This window comes from Podarcis pityusensis, assembly GCF_964106645.2.
Source record: "Podarcis pityusensis genome assembly, chromosome: 9".
In the NCBI taxonomy this organism is placed as follows: Eukaryota; Metazoa; Chordata; class Lepidosauria; order Squamata; family Lacertidae; genus Podarcis; species Podarcis pityusensis.
The window spans coordinates 40216252-40234464 of NC_138034.1; the positions used below are offsets into that span (position 1 = coordinate 40216252).

The 18213-nt window shown below is 41.6% G+C and overlaps 1 protein-coding gene across 10 annotated transcripts in view; it reads left to right on the top strand.

Annotated features, from left to right (window-relative positions):
• The first annotated feature begins 4775 nt into the window (after window positions 1–4775).
• SLC10A7 (solute carrier family 10 member 7) overlaps window positions 4776–18213 on the top strand; it is a 128660-nt gene continuing 115222 nt past the window's right edge. For 2 of the 10 annotated variants that reach the window (XR_013990784.1, XM_081022034.1), the window contains exons 1-4: window positions 4776–5500; window positions 10650–10732; window positions 12097–12233; window positions 16477–16552. Coding sequence is in view for 9 of the 10 variants with exons in the window: in XM_081022034.1 (XP_080878160.1) it covers window positions 5401–5500; window positions 10650–10732; window positions 12097–12233; window positions 16477–16552 (396 nt within the window). In the remaining variant the exon portion in view is untranslated. The remainder of the gene's footprint in view (window positions 5501–10649; window positions 10733–12096; window positions 12234–16476; window positions 16553–18213) is intronic. The other 8 variants (XM_081022031.1, XM_081022030.1, XM_081022035.1 and 5 more) reach the window with 7 other exon arrangements.

Consider the following 18213-nt stretch of genomic DNA (forward strand, 5'->3'; position numbering starts at 1 on the left):
TGTGAGAAAATGCACTACCTAAATTTTGATGATGTTTGAAAATGGAGATTAAGAAATTAAGCCAGAGGCTTTACAGAAATGGATATTGAGGAAGGATCTGAAGGACAATGAAGAAATGGCAACACATATATGTTCTAAGAGAGTATTTTACGATATGCTTTATTAGCAGAGATTTATTTAACATTGAAATAAGCCCACTGACTTTCAGGTAAAGTACAGAAGAGGATCATATATATTTTCCTAAGTCTGGGAGCAATCTTATTCAGCAGGAACTCATACATAATGAAACAGAATAAATCACAAGAGATTAAGTTGTCTTTAGTTTATAATAGGTGTGCCCTTTCCCCAAGGAATGGCAGATGTTTCAGAATCCAGTCAGGTCAAGGCAACACTAATGGTTTTATAGAATTATTAAATTAGTCATTACCCTAAAGCTAATTCTTTTCTGATTCTGGCTGTATACCACTTTTGATTGTTTGAAAAATAGCTATGTGAAAAGCAGTCTTTTTTAAGATACTTGTATAGACTGCCTGTTATCCCCTTCTCCTGCAACTGTGATGACTTAGCAGAGCAGACCTGTCTCTTCCTTTTCTAGTCTCAGAGAAGTGCTGATCTGTGAGGAGGAAAGAGCAACTGAGAACTCAAGTTACCAGTTCAAAGAGCACAGCATTCTCTTCTAGCCATAAAAGGCTGGCAAACTCTAAGACTAGGAGATAAATTGAACGAGTGCCCCCAAGCCATGCATGGACAGGAGCAGTTAGTGGATGCTCACACAAGAAACACTTGCTACTTATCTGAAGCAGGTGAATGACAAAATATAGGACTGTATAAAACGCAGATAACATAATTTGGAGGACCAAAAATGGTAAGAAATGGATATCTTCCCTGAGGCAAGCAACCAGAATCCTTTGCTTCTACTGTTTGTTCGGGCAGTTAAGCTGTTTTAAGTTTTGATGGTTGCTGCCTTTAAGCTGCCACTCTATTACCCAGCCACTTGCATGTAAGCCTCACTGAGTAGACATGCATAGGCTTGCACTGCAGTCTACACCTTTACAGTGGTACCTCGGGTTAAGTACTTAATTCGTTCCGGAGGTCCGTACTTAACCTGAAACTGTTCTTAACCTGAAGCACCACTTTAGCTAATGGGGCCTCCTGCTGCTGCCGCGCCACCAGAGCCCGATTTCTGTTCTTATCCTGAAGCAAAGTTCTTAACCTGAAGCACTATTTCTGGGTTAGCAGAGTGTGTAATCTGAAGCGTATGTAACCCGAAGTACCACTGTATTTCCTGTCTCTCACTCTCCAATACAGGGGTGCCAACTGAACAAAATATTGGGTAGGAGGTTAGGTAAGCTACACCCCACACAATCGATCCCATGACGTGGCGCGCACACAGCAACTGAATGGCAATGCCCATCAACTTTTGGGGGGTCCAGCCCCCTCAAATATTTTATTGTGGTAGCTGAAGGGACCTCTGCCCCTAGGAGCTGGCTCCTATGCTCCAGTATAATTGCTAATGTTTTCCTTCTTAATGAATTGCTCCTTGTTGCTTATATACTGCTTGGTATATGCATTATGTGTGCTCCTGAAAGGACAGGCTCTAAGAACTGGTGGTGCTTTCCACTCAATGGGAGCAGCAAAAATTAGCAAGGTAGGAAGCTACTTTATACTGAGTCAGACCAACTGTCCACATAGCCAGTACTGTCTATATTGGCTGGAAGCAGCTCTTCAAGGTTTCAGACAGGAAGTCTTTCTCGACCATACTGGAGATGCTGAGGATTGAAGCGAGGACATTTTGCATGCAATGCCATATGCTTTACCATTGAGTCATGGCCCATCCGTGATAGTTACAGGTGAACCATCACAGAGAGGCTGTGCCACACCTTCAACATATATACATACGCTAAAGCATAAATGCCAAAGAACAGCTGCTCTATGTCAGCAACTTTTTGTCCCCCCGTCTCCGTCTGAATGCAAATACAGAAAAACTTTTGCAAATCAGCCTCTGGCTCAGAATATACACACACTTCAAAACAAAACTGCACAAAGGATACAGAGAGAAATTCTGCTAGGTAACACTATATATATATATATATATATATATATATATGGATATTATTCTTATTTGTTCATTTAATTTATGAATCACTTTTTACAATTTACAAACATACTATAAAAACAGCTATAAACAGCTTTAAATACAGTGCAAAACAAAACTATAGAAAGACATTCATTCTGTATTGTTTTTAAACCTAAGGCAAGTGGTGTTTTGATCCAGCTAGAAAAATCTGTAGGAGCAAAAATGCTTTCACTTGTTTCCAGAAAGTTAGTGGGCACCTATTGCATCTCAACAGGGATGCTATTCCACAAAACAGAAGCAGCCACACTAAATGTCTTACTCTATGTTATGGCGAGAGCTTCTGATACTTTGGGGACTCTTAAGGAGAAACTGTTTGCAGAAGGCATTGATCTACTGGGAATATAAGAGAAAAGGCAATCCCACAAGGAAATAGGACCTGGGATGCATTGGGCCTTATATATTAGTACCAAAACCTTGAATTTAGCCCAGTAGCAGATTGACAGCCAGTGCAAATTCCACAGACTAGGTGTTATGTGCAGGTGGTAGTTTGCCTCACAAGCAACCTAGCCATTGCATTCTGTGCAAGCTCAAGGGTAGCCCCACACAGAGTGAATCACGGCCATTCAGTTGTGAGGTCATCAATGCATGGACAACTGTGGTCAAGCTATCTCAATTTAGGAATGTCCTCAGCTCTCTTACTAGCTGTACCTGATAAAATGTACTCCTAGCCACTAAGATCACCTGGATCTAGAATTGTGCCCTAGAAGTACTTTTCTCTCTTAATGCAAATACGCTTGAAAGCACATCAGCTTTGGCCCTATAATGCCTAAATTATCCTTTTTTCCAACAAGAGATGGATTCACAACCAGTAGAAAACGTGCTCTTCTATAAACAAAGGTATCTTCCTTTTTTATATATATGTTTACACCCACGATTAAGATTTGAGCACTGCTCCTTTGTCACACTTCTGTTTCCCCATTACAGTAGATCACCTTCTCTATTGTCTTGACTATGCTACCACTCAGTGGATTTGTAACTGGCTGACTGACCGAACCCAAAGGGTGCTCATCAATGGTTCCTCTTCATCCTGGAGAAGAGTGACTAGTGGGGTGCCACAGGGTTCTGTCTTGGGCCCGGTCTTATTCAACATCTTTATCAACGACTTGAATGATGGACTCAAGGGCATCCTGATCAAATTTGCAGATGACACCAAACTGGGAGGGGTGGCTAACACCCCAGAGGACAGGATCACACTTCAAAACGACCTTGACAGATTAGAGAACTGGGCCAAAACAAACAAGATGAATTTTAACAGGGAGAAATGTAAAGTATTGCACTTGGGCAAAAAAAATGAGAGGCACAAATACAAGATGGGTGACACCTGGCTTGAGAGCAGTACATGTGAAAAGGATCTAGGAGTCTTGGTTGACCACAAACTGGACATGAGCCAACAGTGTGACGCGGCAGCTAAAAAAGCCAATGCAATTCTGGGCCTCATCAATAGGAGTATAGCATCTAGATCAAGGGAAGTAATAGTGCCACTGTATTCTGCTCTGGTCAGACCTCACCTGGAGTACTGTGTCCAGTTCTGGGCACCACAGTTCAAGAAGGACACTGACAAACTGGACCGTGTCCAGAGGAGGGCAACCAAAATGGTCAAAGGCCTGGAAACGATGCCTTATGAGGAACGGCTAAGGGAGCTGGGCATGTTTAGCCTGGAGAAGAGGAGGTTAAGGGGTGATATGATAGCCATGTTCAAATATATAAAAGGATGTCACATAGAGGAGGGAGAAAGGTTGTTTTCTGCTGCTCCAGAGAAGCGGACACGGAGCAATGGATCCAAACTACAAGAAAGAAGATTCCACCTAAACATTAGGAAGAACTTCCTGACAGTAAGAGCTGTTTGACAGTGGAATTTGCTGCCAAGGAGTGTGGTGGAGTCTCCTTCTTTGGAAGTCTTTAAGCAGAGGCTTGACAACCATATGTCAGGAGTGCTCTGATGGTGTTTCCTGCTTGGCAGGGGGTTGGACTCGATGGCCCTTGTGGTCTCTTCCAACTCTATGATACTATGATTCTATGATTAATCCTAAGCATGTTAATTCTGAAGTCCCACTCAGTTGGCTGCAGGTAAGGCGACTGCCTCAGATGGCAGGATCCACATTGTTGAGTCGGAAGGGGTCCACCTAGTCCAACCCCTTGCAGTGTAGGAATCTCAACACACACGTCCCGCACCCCCATTTGAGGGGGCCGCATTGCTTGCTGTTTAACAGCAATGTGTTATTTTGCAACGTTTATCTGCAACCATTTCAAGGCCGTTCCTCTGTAAAGCTTCCAAATGCATTCTTGTGGTGGGGAGCAGACGCGCTTCTACTCCGCAAGGGGTCCAGACTGGGGATTCCGTTTGCACCAACGCTAGCAGCCCGTCCAGATCAGCCAACACTTCCCCACGTCCTTAGAACTTTCATAGCCGAAGCGGCGGCCACCTGGCTTTAAAATATGGAAACCCTCAATAGCGGCGCGCTTTGCACCTTCAGGTGCCCGAGAAGCAGGCCCCGCCCCGCACAACCCGGCCAGCCAATCCTGCCTCTCTCTTCGCCACGAGCCCAACTCCCGGGAAACGCGTCCCACTCCAGGAAACTGAAAGCTCCGCCCCGCCCTCCTAACGTCAAGCGCGTCGCGTCGGCGAACGGGCGTAAAGTCTCGAAGAAGCGCGCAGCCCCGCACCAACCGCCGCTCGCGAGGTTACCGTTGCCTTTCCCCCTCCCCCACGAGCAGACGCGGGGCCTCGCTGTCCCGCGCGCCGCTGGCGGGCGAAGGGGCTGCCGGGAGTTTCTCTCGCGCGCGCCTTCCCCGCTGTGAGGGAAAGAGGACGCGGGCCTTTTTCTCCCGTGTGACTGACGGGCTCTTTCGCGCAATATGCCGGCGACGCGGTGGCGGCGGCTGCTACTACTGCTGAAGAGCTTCGCGTTTCTCGGGAGCCGGCCTCTCTCTGCCTTCGTCCAGCCTCAGCCGCCGCCGCCGCACCTCGTCGCTTGCCGGCTTCCAGAGATGGCGTGCGAGTCTATTAGTAGGCGCGTGGTAGTGATGGCGGCTTTCAGGGAGACTTTTCCTGTCACTGGATACTGTTCCTACTACCGGCGGCGGCGGCGGCGGCGGCGGCGGGAGCAGCTCCTAAGTAGCCCCGCTGCTGCTGCTTCCATGCTGCACAGCCCTTCTGCAGGAGGGGCCAAAGGGAAGTCTTGACCAACTCCCCGCCTTCCTCCTCCCCTCCCTTTCCTAGCTGCCTGCAGCCGCGGGAGTTTCGCGGCCACGCCGCCGCCACCATGGGCTTTTTGGACAGGCTGAGGAAAGACTGGTTCATTCTCGGAATAGTCCTGGTCATCACGGTGGCCAAGCTGGAGCCGGCCTTTGGGGTGAAAGGGGGTAAGTCTGGCCGTGGGCATGTCATTGCCTAATGAAATGCGTGTCAGCCCTGGATTCTGCCCCCCCTCCTCACATGCCCAACTCGCTTGTTTGCAAACAAAGAGGAAATTGGGATTTTTAAATATATATTAAAAAGTCGGGTGTTGTGGGTATATGGGGTCCATTGCAAAATGTTGCGCTCTCCACACCGTAGGAGAACTGGAGGAAGCCCACGGCCCGAATATCTGCACGCTGCTTGGGGTTTGCTATCCGACCCCTTCTTTCTTTTGGCCGCTGCAGCCATTCTGAGGTTCAGTATACTGTAGCTTCCCTAGCGCTCCAAAACTCTTCGGCAGAGGAGCTGCGTTGACACGTTGCACACTCGGAGCGAGCGAGACGACCCAACTTCCGCGTGGTGACACCCAGCAAGCAGGAGGGGCTGAGCTCTGGGACGGGTTGAGCAAACTTAAGTCCCAGCAACAGATAACATTGAAGGAGATATGTGGACTCCTTTAAAAAAATGATAATAAATTTGATAACTGCAAGCACCAAGCAGTTGCAAAAAAAAGGGACAGGGATTTAACTCCCTCACTCCCCAAATCGCCTTTATTGTTTCCCAGCCAGTGTAGAAACTTAAAAGTACATTGACTAGCTGGAAACTCTTGTTCTGCTATTAGGCTATGTAAATGAACATGGAGAGGGGGAAGTCATTCCCAGATCAGGAAATGATTGGGTTTGATGTAATCCTTGTATGCTCCCACCTTCAGAAATGTGTGTGTGCGTCAATAATTTTCACAGTAATAGTTGGTAAAACATAATCTGGAGGAGGTAGTTTTTCACATCCGTGAGGACTGAGTTAACAATGAACTTAAACAAATACACTTGTTAACAGGGAGCAACTTCCTTACTTCCACGTACTATATCCATTTCACCTGGGAAAATTACTTCTGTTGAATCTGGGATAATTACTCCTCCTCTTCCGGAGAGAATTACTTGGAATGCATGAATTATGTATAGCCATTCCCCTAGTGCATGAGAGAGCTTATAAAGCAGTTGTGTTAGTTTTGTTTTCTTCAAATTATGGGAAAGAGCAAACTTCATTACCATTGGGCCCTTTTAAAAGCATATAAGTCCTGAACACACCACCAAAAACTGTTGTGAATAAAGCACATAGACTGCCTGTGACTCAGTAATACTGTCTATGTCTGTTGCACAAAGAAAGAAGCTTGAATATTAAGACTCAGTTTGTGGATTTGCTAAATAGCCTTTGACATACCATAAATGTACAAGCTGTTCTTGTTCAAGTGTCAAAATGAAATATTGAGCACTGAGTCGAAAATATGAGTAGGAACATCTTCCTTTTTATTTTAAAATGTACTGGTGAGTACTTAATGCCATATCCTCTCAGTTAGTGTGTGCCAGTGATGTGGGATGGAAAATTTCCAAATGCTTAATTTTTATCTGCATAAAATGTTCTGTTTCAGGAGTTCATTAGAAAAAATGAATGGGTGCCCAATTGCAAATACAGTTAAGGCAAACTTGGCAGTTTCAAAGTTTTCTTTACTAAATGCAAGTAAAATAAACTTGCTAAATTAGATCACTCCCTCGGGATGCAAACTGACATTTTTCTTATGCACGTTAGCTTAATTTCCATAGAATTCCCCCTCCCTATTATCTTATGCATGTATACATGAAAGTAAGTCCTACTCATTTTGTCCCTAATGGAGTGGCAAGATGTAAGAAGTGGATGCAGCTCTGACAAAGCTATACTTGCTGAAATATCTTCTACACAGATTTCTGTTAAAATTGTAGGATACCTGTTTTCTCTTTTTCATCTGGTCACCTATCCTGCTTCCAGGTAAGCATGCATAGGACATTGCTATCATGTTTTGAAAATGGCAGGAAACAAAAAAGCTTTGAAATTGATGCAAGGCAAATGGCTCTTTTGGCTAAAACTTATATAAAATGTATAGCTTACTTGGCCTGCAGATTCAACCACTTGCTTTAGCTTTTTTTGTTCTATTTATCTTCTAATTTTGTGGCCAATTTTTAGATATCCCAGAAAATATTTATTGTCTCATAGCACATGGCTTTGTAGGAAGAGCTGCTAACTTTTGTGTAGAGCTTAACAAAAATATATTTTAAATAATGCTATGAGTTTAATTCTGCAGATTTTACTATGGGAGTGCTCCAGTGTTTAAAGAGGATTATCTGTTAAAGTGGTAATTTTAAACTGGACAGTGGGGCATTTTGTCACATACCTTTTCCTCTTCAGTGCATCGGAGCACATTTACTGATGTAATTCCCACTTAGTTCAGTGACTTTTTATTTTATCTGTGGTGATCCAGACTTGGCTCCTGCAGTTGCATCTGTCATATATCACTGGTCTTCTGCCATCTGTAAGCTTGACAGCCTTTCAGTAGCCGGGCTAACTAGTCTTAGGCAGTTATTCTTTCAAGGTTTTTGGCCAGCAATTGTTTACAAATGTATTGAGCATTGCATTTAATCACTCTTCATTTATTAAGGAACTTTTATGTCCAGGAGACCACTTCTTTCCCTATATCTGACTGCAGGTTAAGAGCACACTTTCCAGTCTAGTTTTCTGCCAGGTTATACTGCCCAGTGGAAGGCTGGAACCTGGACATGAAGTTCTTGGGTTCTTAATCTTCAGTTCCATGACTTCATATATTTTGCACCTGAATTTAGAAATGTTGTAATTAACCCTGGGTCAGAAATCTGGCTTAATAATGGCTAGTAATCTGTTCTGTGGTAGGTAGCATGTTGTGTTTCATTGTTTTGGTAATGAAGAATTGCTTTCCTCCATTGAGAAAACACTGGTTCCCAGGAGGTTCTGATGCATTTTATGGAAGGCATAAAGTGTTGATACTTCCACATTTGCCTGTATGTCAATTCAGTGAAATGTGAGGATCGTTTGCCTGGTGTTCAGGATAAATAACAGAATCACAGAACTGTAGAGTTGCATGGGATCCCCCAAGGGTTATCTAGCCCAGCCCCTTGCAAAGCAGGAATCTCAACATAGAATACAAACTTTACATTTCAAAAAAGTCTACAAAAATAGTGTCAACTAAGGGTTCATTCTGTTTCCCAGTTAGAGAAATTGACTGTGTTGATTGTTTGATTAAATGTGAAACAATTGGCATATATATAAAAACAGTAGTTATAAACCAAGGCACATAGTTCTTTTCTCGAGTTGATGTGCATGTGTGATGTATCTGAGAAAGAAGAAAGCCTCTTCTAAGATAGCGTTTGCTACCTACAATTTGTATAATTGTATTAATGATAAGCTTTTTAAAAAAGTGCTAGCCAATTAATTGGGACTTTTAAATTTATTTCGTTTAGCAAGATTTATATACCACTTCATAAATAAACAGTCTCTAAGCAGCTTACATAAAAATAGTTCATGAAACAATTATGTAGTTGAAACACTTTTTAATTGGTTTTTACAACTGATTGTACCAGCATTACAGCCCTGCTAAGGATGCTGTGAGGCATAGCATTTTGTGAGTGATTAGCACTGACTTAGAACAGTAGCCATTTACCAGTAAGTGCACCAGTCATTCCATAATGCTCATCCCACGCCAGTTATTTCTAGTCCATATGAACCAGCAGGTACAGTACAGCTGGAGCAATTACCATGGTGTCAAAACAGTGATAGTACCTCTAAATTTTTACTTTCCCTGTGGTCCTTCCTTTTTCAGTTCTGCCAGTGCTGCTAGAAACAACAATGGAAAACTTCCTAAAACTGACTAATGACACTCCTAAGGGAATACCATCCACATACCTTAAGGAGGTGTGGGGAGGGAACATTATTTGAATTTATTCAGTGTATCAGCCAGAAGTGAACATCGATAGCTTTTCTGTTTTTCCTGCTAACAGTATAACAAATGCACAATATTTACTGTATTTTTGGTTGCCAAATATCTAAAGTTCTCTGGGTGACATATAGCATATAATAAAAACCATGAAATACAAAACACAATTCTAAAAAGCAGCATTAAAACAATTAATATAAAACTGAACTAAAATCAAAGCCACAACAAAAACATTCCAGGTGTGAAACAAGGGCAAAAACATCAGATTTTAAAAGACCTGTGAGAATAAAAAAGTCTTTGCCTGGCACTGAAACATACTGCTCATTTATTATGTGAGCCGGACATCTCTCAAGGAACCACAAAGAGGTCTAGGTTATCTCATTTCTTCAAAACTAAAGAACAATTTTTTTTTTGCTGAGAAAATGCAGTTCTTTCTCCAGTTAGCCAAACTGTGCAATTAAAAGTACTGCCCATAATGCTGTTGCACATATAGTGTGAGGGCCTATTGGACAGTGCTTGTGACATCATTAATGGGCGATAATGGATATGCCCACTGTTTGCAGGCTCTTGTGTGTTAAAACTGCTTGGAAATTAGTCAGCATGGAGAAGCCCCTTACTACTTTCTCGTCCCACCCACTTTCTATTCCATGTTGTGTACTCCATCTCTTGTGAACTATAGGGCACTATATAGCTCAAGTATTCCACTACCATCATCTTTGTAGTGATTCCCATCCCCCATTCATTATGTGTGAATTTGATATTGAATTGTTGACTTTGTATTTGGACATGCTGGATTACTCTGCAAAGATTAAAATCAAAAGGAGCTGGATTTCAACTGCTTGTCCAGATATGAACCCCTATTTTCCCCTATTGAAAATACACATTAGGACAGCACAGAATCTAACTTACAGTAATTTACAAGAAGTAATTATAAAAGCTAGGCCTTTCTTCATAGCTGGTTTTCCGGGGGGGGGGGCGTTAATGTTAAAGAAGGCCTTTGCTTTTATTCTTTAGATCACAAGTCTGTTAGATTTTTGTTTCTGCAATATCCAAATCTTATTACTTCCTTGTCTCTGTCACTCCTTTGTATATGAATCATAACCCTTCATATTGATCTTGAATGCATTGACTACACTCTGGTAGAGCTGGGCTGCTTCTGCACTTCTGCTCTTGGCAATGGGAAGAGAAGAAGCCAGTAAGCTTGGTTTTAACCTCATATAGTCTTCAGTGGGAACCACATAATCGTGTGTGTGTGGAGGGGCCTGTAAGTCTTATGTGGAAATCAATCTTGGCTGTCTTGGTTTATTTTGGTTTATTTTTTGTGTTTGTATTTTCAGGACCACTGAAACCAGAAATCACCATCACATACATAGCTGTTTCAGCTATATTCTTTAACAGTGGGCTCTCGTTGAAAACTGAGGTACTGCAAATGAATGTTTAATCTTTCTCACTTTTTTGTTGATGGGAGCATCAGGCTGCTAATGGCATAGTACCAACAGCAGTCAATATGTGCTTGTAGTTTTAGGAGAGTATATGCATCCAGAGTGGGAGAAACAGATGTAATGGATTACATCCCTGTACCCATAAACAACTGTCACAAGGTCCCTTATTGGTTCTGTATTAAACTTGATATTTTGCTATTAGTTTAACATGGAAATTATCTGTATGGATTGTGTTGAGTCTACATCTGCAATCCTACAGTGGGTCATTTGCAAAGTATTTACTTGGAGTCATTTTATTGATTCAAATGCAACTTGGGTCCCAGAAAATTGTGATCAGGTGACTCTAATTTTGGTAACACAGGTGTTTCAGAGCTGATTCTGCTCGTATGGGCATGTGGCTAATAAATTGGCATTGAACCAGCATCAGCTGAACAGCCCATGTGATCTATTGAAGTTAGGTATATTTCAGAGCAGTGACATCCTGTTTTTCCCACGCTCCTAATTATGCATTGCAGCATGACCTTGGTGTGTGGGCAGCTTTTGTAAACGTGTTTAATATCACCACTTATCTCCAGCTGTTGTAAGTTTGTTCCCAATTTATTATTTCTCCATGTGTAATCTGAGGCTCAGAATTCAAGTCCTGCAGTATTTATGTGGTAAAGTAGGCTTGGAGCCACCTTACATAACACTGGATGGTTTTTTGATAAGTCATTTGGGGGGGGGGATTAGAATAGCTTTAGATAACAGAATTGTTTATTTAGGGTCATAGCTTGACAAATATTGAAAATATTATTGCACTAGGACTAGCCATTTATATACACGCGTATATATGCTAGCTAGTCTTTTTTTGGGTGGAGGCAGGGCTAGCCTTTGGTGAAGTCTTGCTGCTACGTAAAGCTCTAAAGCAGCCTTCTCCAACCCTGGGTCACCAGATGCTGTACTGTAATTCTCATCATACCTGACTGTTGGCCATGCTGGCTAGGGATAATGGGAGTTGGACTCAAAACACCTGGGGACCCAAAGTTTTAGAAGACTGCTCTAAGGTCTATTATTTTTTAACATTGTAGGTACAGGTGTCACCTGTCCAGTTGTTATAATTTTTAATTTGAATGTGTATTTTACTATTAATCTAGCTTATGCTTAGTTTTTGCAATGGGTGATTTAAAATTTGCATGCATCAGGAGAGGTGAAGCAAAGACCCTTTTTTACAGATTTGGAGAATAGGCTTTTTGAAGCAATATGTATCTGACATATATAATAATGATACCAACTTAAGCAATACAAAATAGAACTGACTTCAGCTGTTAAAACTGCAACCTCTTCTTCTCTTGTTGCTTTGTAGGAGCTGACAAGTGCTTTGATGCATGTGAAATTGCATCTTTTTGTCCAGATCTTCACACTTGTATTCTTCCCAACAGCAATATGGCTATTTCTTCAGCTGTTATCTATCACACCTATAAATGAATGGCTTTTAAAAGGGTATGTTTTAACATCTAAAGGGTGAAATATTTATGGCTGCTTTTCCAGAAATGTGCTTTCGGTATCATTAGGGCTGATTTTCCCCTCCTGTGTACGTGATTTTTCTGCGTACGTTCATGCTTTGACACTTGCTGTTGGAAAAAAAAATATGTATGCAAAATATTACTCTTTCAAAATCTTGGTCTCATGTATCCAAAGACTTGGCAGCTAATTTTATATGTAGGGACTTACTCAGCAGATCATGCCTCTTCTTGACAAGCCTTCTGTATTGAATTTGCTAGTTTAGGTTTCAAGGACTAGGAGTAAAAATGGGGGGAAATTGGTGGTAGAATAGAAGCTTAACTGTTTGAGTATGTATGAAACAGAATATGCAGCTTCACTCTCCACAGCAGGGGTGAGGAACCTTTTTTCTATGAAGGTCTGTTGACCCGTGGGAAAAGTCAATCAGGGGTCACAGTTGATGGCAGGCACTGCCAGGGCCAAAAGCGAGTGGAGCTGGCAAGATTACATGGTGGTCTCTCTCTTTAGCTATTAGCTTCCCAGCATCTTGAATTATTTTTTCACTCTCTCAAATTCTGACTAAGAAAAGTCCTTTGCCATGATGGTAATTGTTTTTCAATGCAGTATGCCCCTCCCCCATTTTATCTGTAAATGCTTTCAGAGATCAAGAGCTATAGAAAATTGCAGTGTATGAATATGGCTGTCAATGTGAAGAAAAAATATCAAGCTCCATATTGCAGCATATTCAGCTAAATTCTGTAATGAAAGCAGTTCAAGTTGTATCCTTTTCTAGAAGTACTCTTTTTTTGCCTCTAAGGAACATAGCTGCTTTATTTATTTATTTATTTAGTGTGCCAGTATGCTACCGTTCCATCTGCGTATTGCTCATGGCAGATAATAAAAGGAAAATCAGAATACAAACTGAAACATACTCAAAATACACCATAAAAACCACACACCAATGACTGCACCAGTCATGCATACAAGCAGTGGAAATGGAAAATGATTAAAAATCGTTTTGAGCCCAAAGAGGGCTTCATTGAGGGCAGGGGAAGCCCCAAAGAGACCGGAGGCGCAGCAGGACTTTGTTAAGGCTGCTCAGGCTCCCTGCCTAGTAGCTGACATGTGCAGCCCCACAACCCCAGCTGCTTTTCTGCATAGCCTTCAGCTGGCCCCAGAGCTTCAACTCTACTTGAAGAGAGAGTTGTGTGGAGAGAGAACCTGAAAAGAGGGAGCTGGAGAGCAGGGAGAAAATGGGTGTTTAAAGGCTTTTTAGAGGGTGTTCCCACTTAGGCGATTTTAGCTTATGCGTGCAGGGGCTCAGAACATAACCCCTGCACAAGTGGGGAGACACCTGTACAAATGTAAACGCTGGTGTGTAACTATTCACAAAGATAAGACCCAAATACTTAGGAACAGGACAGTTTTTATTTTACTATTCGAGAGTGAAGTGTTGAATTGCAGGTAAGCTGTTAGAAATTCAATGCAAAACAGTTGCAAAACAAATGTGGTTTGAGGAATATTGTTTGTACATCTTCTCCCAGTAATGCTATTTAGAAGGTTTTTTGAAGTGCAAAACTGTGTGCCACTCCCTCAACTTTAACTCCAGTATGTAGAAAATATTACAGCAAATATCTCTGTTTAGGGCAATTACTTACATCTCACTCACAGGCTGTCAGTCTACATTGTATATTATTAGGCTACTAAATACTGTATAAGAACATTTTATTGTTTACTTCTGGTATAATAATGCTGCCTCCTTTTTATTTCTTGATCTCATCTTTGCCACATAGGATATGTTTTGTTTAGCTCATACAATATATTGTCATGGTCGTCTTTGAGACTCTTGTACTAACTAGGGTTCATTAATACCAAGAATGTGATCATAATGAACAGCGCTTTTCCATAAGGGAAGATCTTGTGATGCAATTCCTCTGTCCTTTCATTGTGTTCTGGTTATTATTTCTCTTCTGGCAATGTTATAGTGAGAGCAATCGTACTTGAGATTTACATGGGGTCATCAGCAGGGAGCTGGACCAGATAGCTTTTGAGATTCCTTTCAACTTTATGATTCTTTAGCACTTTCTGACTTTGAGGTAGATCATGTTTCTGTCTCCTTTTTTGTGGGTAGAGGGCAAAGAGAGGATGGAACACATGAAACTGCCTTATACTAGGTCAGACTAATGTCAATTTCATCCAGTATTGTCTACTCTTAACTTGGTGGCCTGTTGCTTGTTCCAGGATTGAACCTGGCACCTGGAGGCAAAACATATGTTCGTCCACCGAACCAGGGGTCCTCCCCTAAGACCACTTCAGATTTCTCTCAGCACTGTTGCTAAGCCTGCTTGCAAACCACATCCTCTGAAGCAGAGAATACTTTCTCCAATTCCAGATATATGATGGATGGGGGTGGGGTATGTAATAATGAAAATTGTACTCCGCATGTGTTCAGGGGTCCTCTTGTTTCTGGAGCTGAATCTTGATATTGAAAGCAGATTCTGGGAGTGAACCTTAGTAGCTTCAAAGTAAGCTTTATATGCACATCCTCTCAGGAAGCTTCTCAAATTAATGCATGTATTACCATATCCCCAGCAGAAACAACCACTTATAATGTAAAGGCAGAAGTTCCTGAAAAGCTACTCAGCTCTTTCATTCTCAGGGCTTGCCACCTTCCTAGGTTACTCCTACCTGTACAAATTTACCAAACATTATTCACATTAAGGCAGTATTCTTCAATCTTGGTTCCCCATAGGTCATTGGACTACAATTCCCATCATCCCTCAGCTGGCCTGGAAAGATGGGAGTTGTAGTCCAACAGCATCTAAGGGCCCAAGCTGAAGGACATTGCATTAAGATTTCTCTATAATCTGGAAGGGGTAGAAAAATGCTTTTTAAAAGAACAAACATAAATGTTTGGAAATTAGATGTATTGACTACACCTGGAAGCTAGAATTTCACCATGCATGGCACAATCACAGCGTGCAGTGAGCACCTCCTTGTGTTCCTGTGAATGGTAGGACTGGTACTCCTGCCACAGGATGTAAGAGTACACCCTGTGGCAGAAGTCTCTTAGACTTTGAGTTCAGGACCGGAAGAGATTTTAGCATGTTAGTCTAGTTCAGAGCATCTGCGAAGTTGGATTTCAATTTTCAGTGTACAGTATATTCCTTGGCTTCAGTTTTTAATAACAGTTTTCTATCTCCTTTCCTGTCATGCCTAATAGATTGCAAGCAGAGATTTTTTTTTAATTAAAAAAATTATTGCCAAGTGCCCAGATATTTTAGACGCTGAATAAATAAAAGCAACAAAACAAAGCAGAGACAGTGTGTTTACCTAGGAATGAACTGAGGCCTGACCCAGCCAAAATTTACAAGGACAAGCATCCTACAGCCGCCACTCCATGGATTATTTTCCATAACTGATGAGGGATCTTGGAACATTTTTTGAATTTAATAGATTGGTAGGTCATGCCTCAGAGCAATCTACTGCCACACACTCCATTAACATGAATAAAGTTTGAACAGTTAAAGTGTTTAGGGAATTGTAGCTTATGCCTCAAGAGCCCTGCACTGAATATCATAACATTCCGATTTACAGAGGAAAAACAAAGCTTTATAACAAAGCTTCTTATCCTGTTTTGTGTAGAATGACTTCTGCAAGCTGCTCATGTATCTGTATACATCTGAAAAGGAATGAGCAGTAGACTGCAAATGGATTTATCAGGAGATCATGTGGTCTTCCTTAAAGGGAATATTTAGCTTCTTGGGCAGATACAGAAACAGCTTGTATGAGTTGCCCATTATCCCAGTCCAGATCTACTTGTGCATTACAGTTTGAGCTACTCCATTTACTTTCATGGGGCATGTAGCATACAGATACTTGCACTCTTGTGAATGGGGTAGCCTTTGTGGATTCAACTATTTTATCACAGAATTGTGAAGTTGGATGGGACCATGGCGGTCATCTAGTCCAACCCCGTGCAGTGCAGGAATCTTTTGTCCGATGTGGGGCTTAAACCTACAACCCTGAAATCAAGAGTCTCATGCTGTACCAGCTGAGCTGTCATACCATCTCAGTTAAGAAATCTATCCTGTTTTTGTATTCTAGTCACAAAACAAAGAATATTGGTATTCATGGCTTCTGAATGTAGTGTGTAATTTTGCCCATTCTCCTTTATGGGTTGTTTTGTGATTAATTTCAATGAATATTACATTTGTATCTGTGTATGTTTTCTGCCCCTTAGTTTGCAGACAGTAGGCTGCATGCCACCTCCTGTGTCTTCAGCAGTGATTTTAACCAAAGCTGTTGGTGGAAATGAGGTGAGTTGATTACAGTTTTGTTTTATTAATTGCTTTTTAAAAAAAATGCTTTTGTGCAAAAGTTTTCTTTCCTTAAGGTTGACTGACAGATCATGAAAATACCACTTGAGATCCCATCAAATAACAATACCTTCAAATGCAGAGGTGTAACTTTTGGTGAATATTTTGAAACCTTGGGGATACATGCCCTTTAAACTTTCAAAATGCCTGTCTCTTCGTGGCCATAGCTCTTTTGCAGTTTCATCAGAGCCAGGATGGTTAGGCCTATTCTGACCAAATCAAGTGTCATTATAGAGTGATTATTCCCTGCAGTACAAGGATGAAGGGAGAGCAGGAGAGAAGCCCCTCTATCCTTAAAGGAATATCCTACTTACCTTCCCCTCCTCAAGTCAGGTAGGGAGCCTGGCAGCAGAGACCACTGGACAGGCATGGACACACAGCCTTTTGGATCTAAAGGGAATCTGTAGGTTTGAAGTGGTGGTAGGGGAAGGGGATTGGACTGTGCCACATGTCCTTAAAACTCCTTTCCTCACTGAATGGATCCCAGGTGAGGGGTTGACTTCCTCCATGTCCAATTTTCACCCCTCATCATCTTTTTGGTGAGGGGATTACTTTCCAATCATTTCTGGGTGGTTCTATGCTAAAGGTATGTTCTGTCTTTACTAAAAATCTTTAAAGGAAACCTATTTATGACTCTCATGATTTAGTGTTACACATTTAAATCTGTACTAAATTTCTTCATTTTAATCTGTATTCAACGCACAAAAGGTGTTACTTAGTGTAAAGAATATTATATTTTTAGATCTAGTGATGCCTCCAAATCTAAAGCCTTTTCAGAAATGAAATCTTGGAGAGTCCCATGGGGCAAGGTAAATTATTGCATGTGGTGAACTCTTTAAGTCATAGACCAAGGTCAAGGCAGTAGGAGTCTTATTTGAAAAAGCTTTTCTCTCTGCTTGGAAAGCAAATGAAACCTCTCATCATTTAACTTTAAAATTATAGCTTTAAGAAAATTTTCACTGCAGCTGAAAGATCAAGTTCATGGCAGACATAAAGGACTCAGAAGTCCTTTCTCAGATGTAACCGTGGAACAAGAGACGTTCTGATTCTCCCACCCCTCGTGCATTCTTGATGGAAAATAAAGAGTTCACAAAGATCAGAATCTTTGTAATCTACTGAATAAAATCAAAGGCTTCACAAGGCAGAAAGGAATACATTAAGTCTTAGACTGCTTTATTTTATTTAAGACAATACTTTTAAGGTAACTTTATTTCAATTAAGATTATTTGGTTAAAATGTAATGAAATAAAAGGTTTTGAACATTTTATCTGTTGAACATACCTCAGCGATCTGCTTTGCATGCAGAAGGTTCCAGGTTCAATCCTCTGCATCTCCAGGTAGGGCTGAGAAAGGCTCCCTGCCTGAAACCCCCAGAGAGCCACTGCCAGTCAGTGTAGGCAATACTGATTTAGATGGATCAGTGATCTGACTCCATATAACATTTCTTCCAAGGAACTCAAGGAAGTATACAGTTCTCTCCCTTTCCACCTTATCCTTAAATGAACCTGTGAGGTAGAATAGGGTGAGTGAATGGACCAAGGTCATCCTGTCAGCATGAAGCTGAATGGGGATTTGATAAAGTAAACACTATATCATGCCAT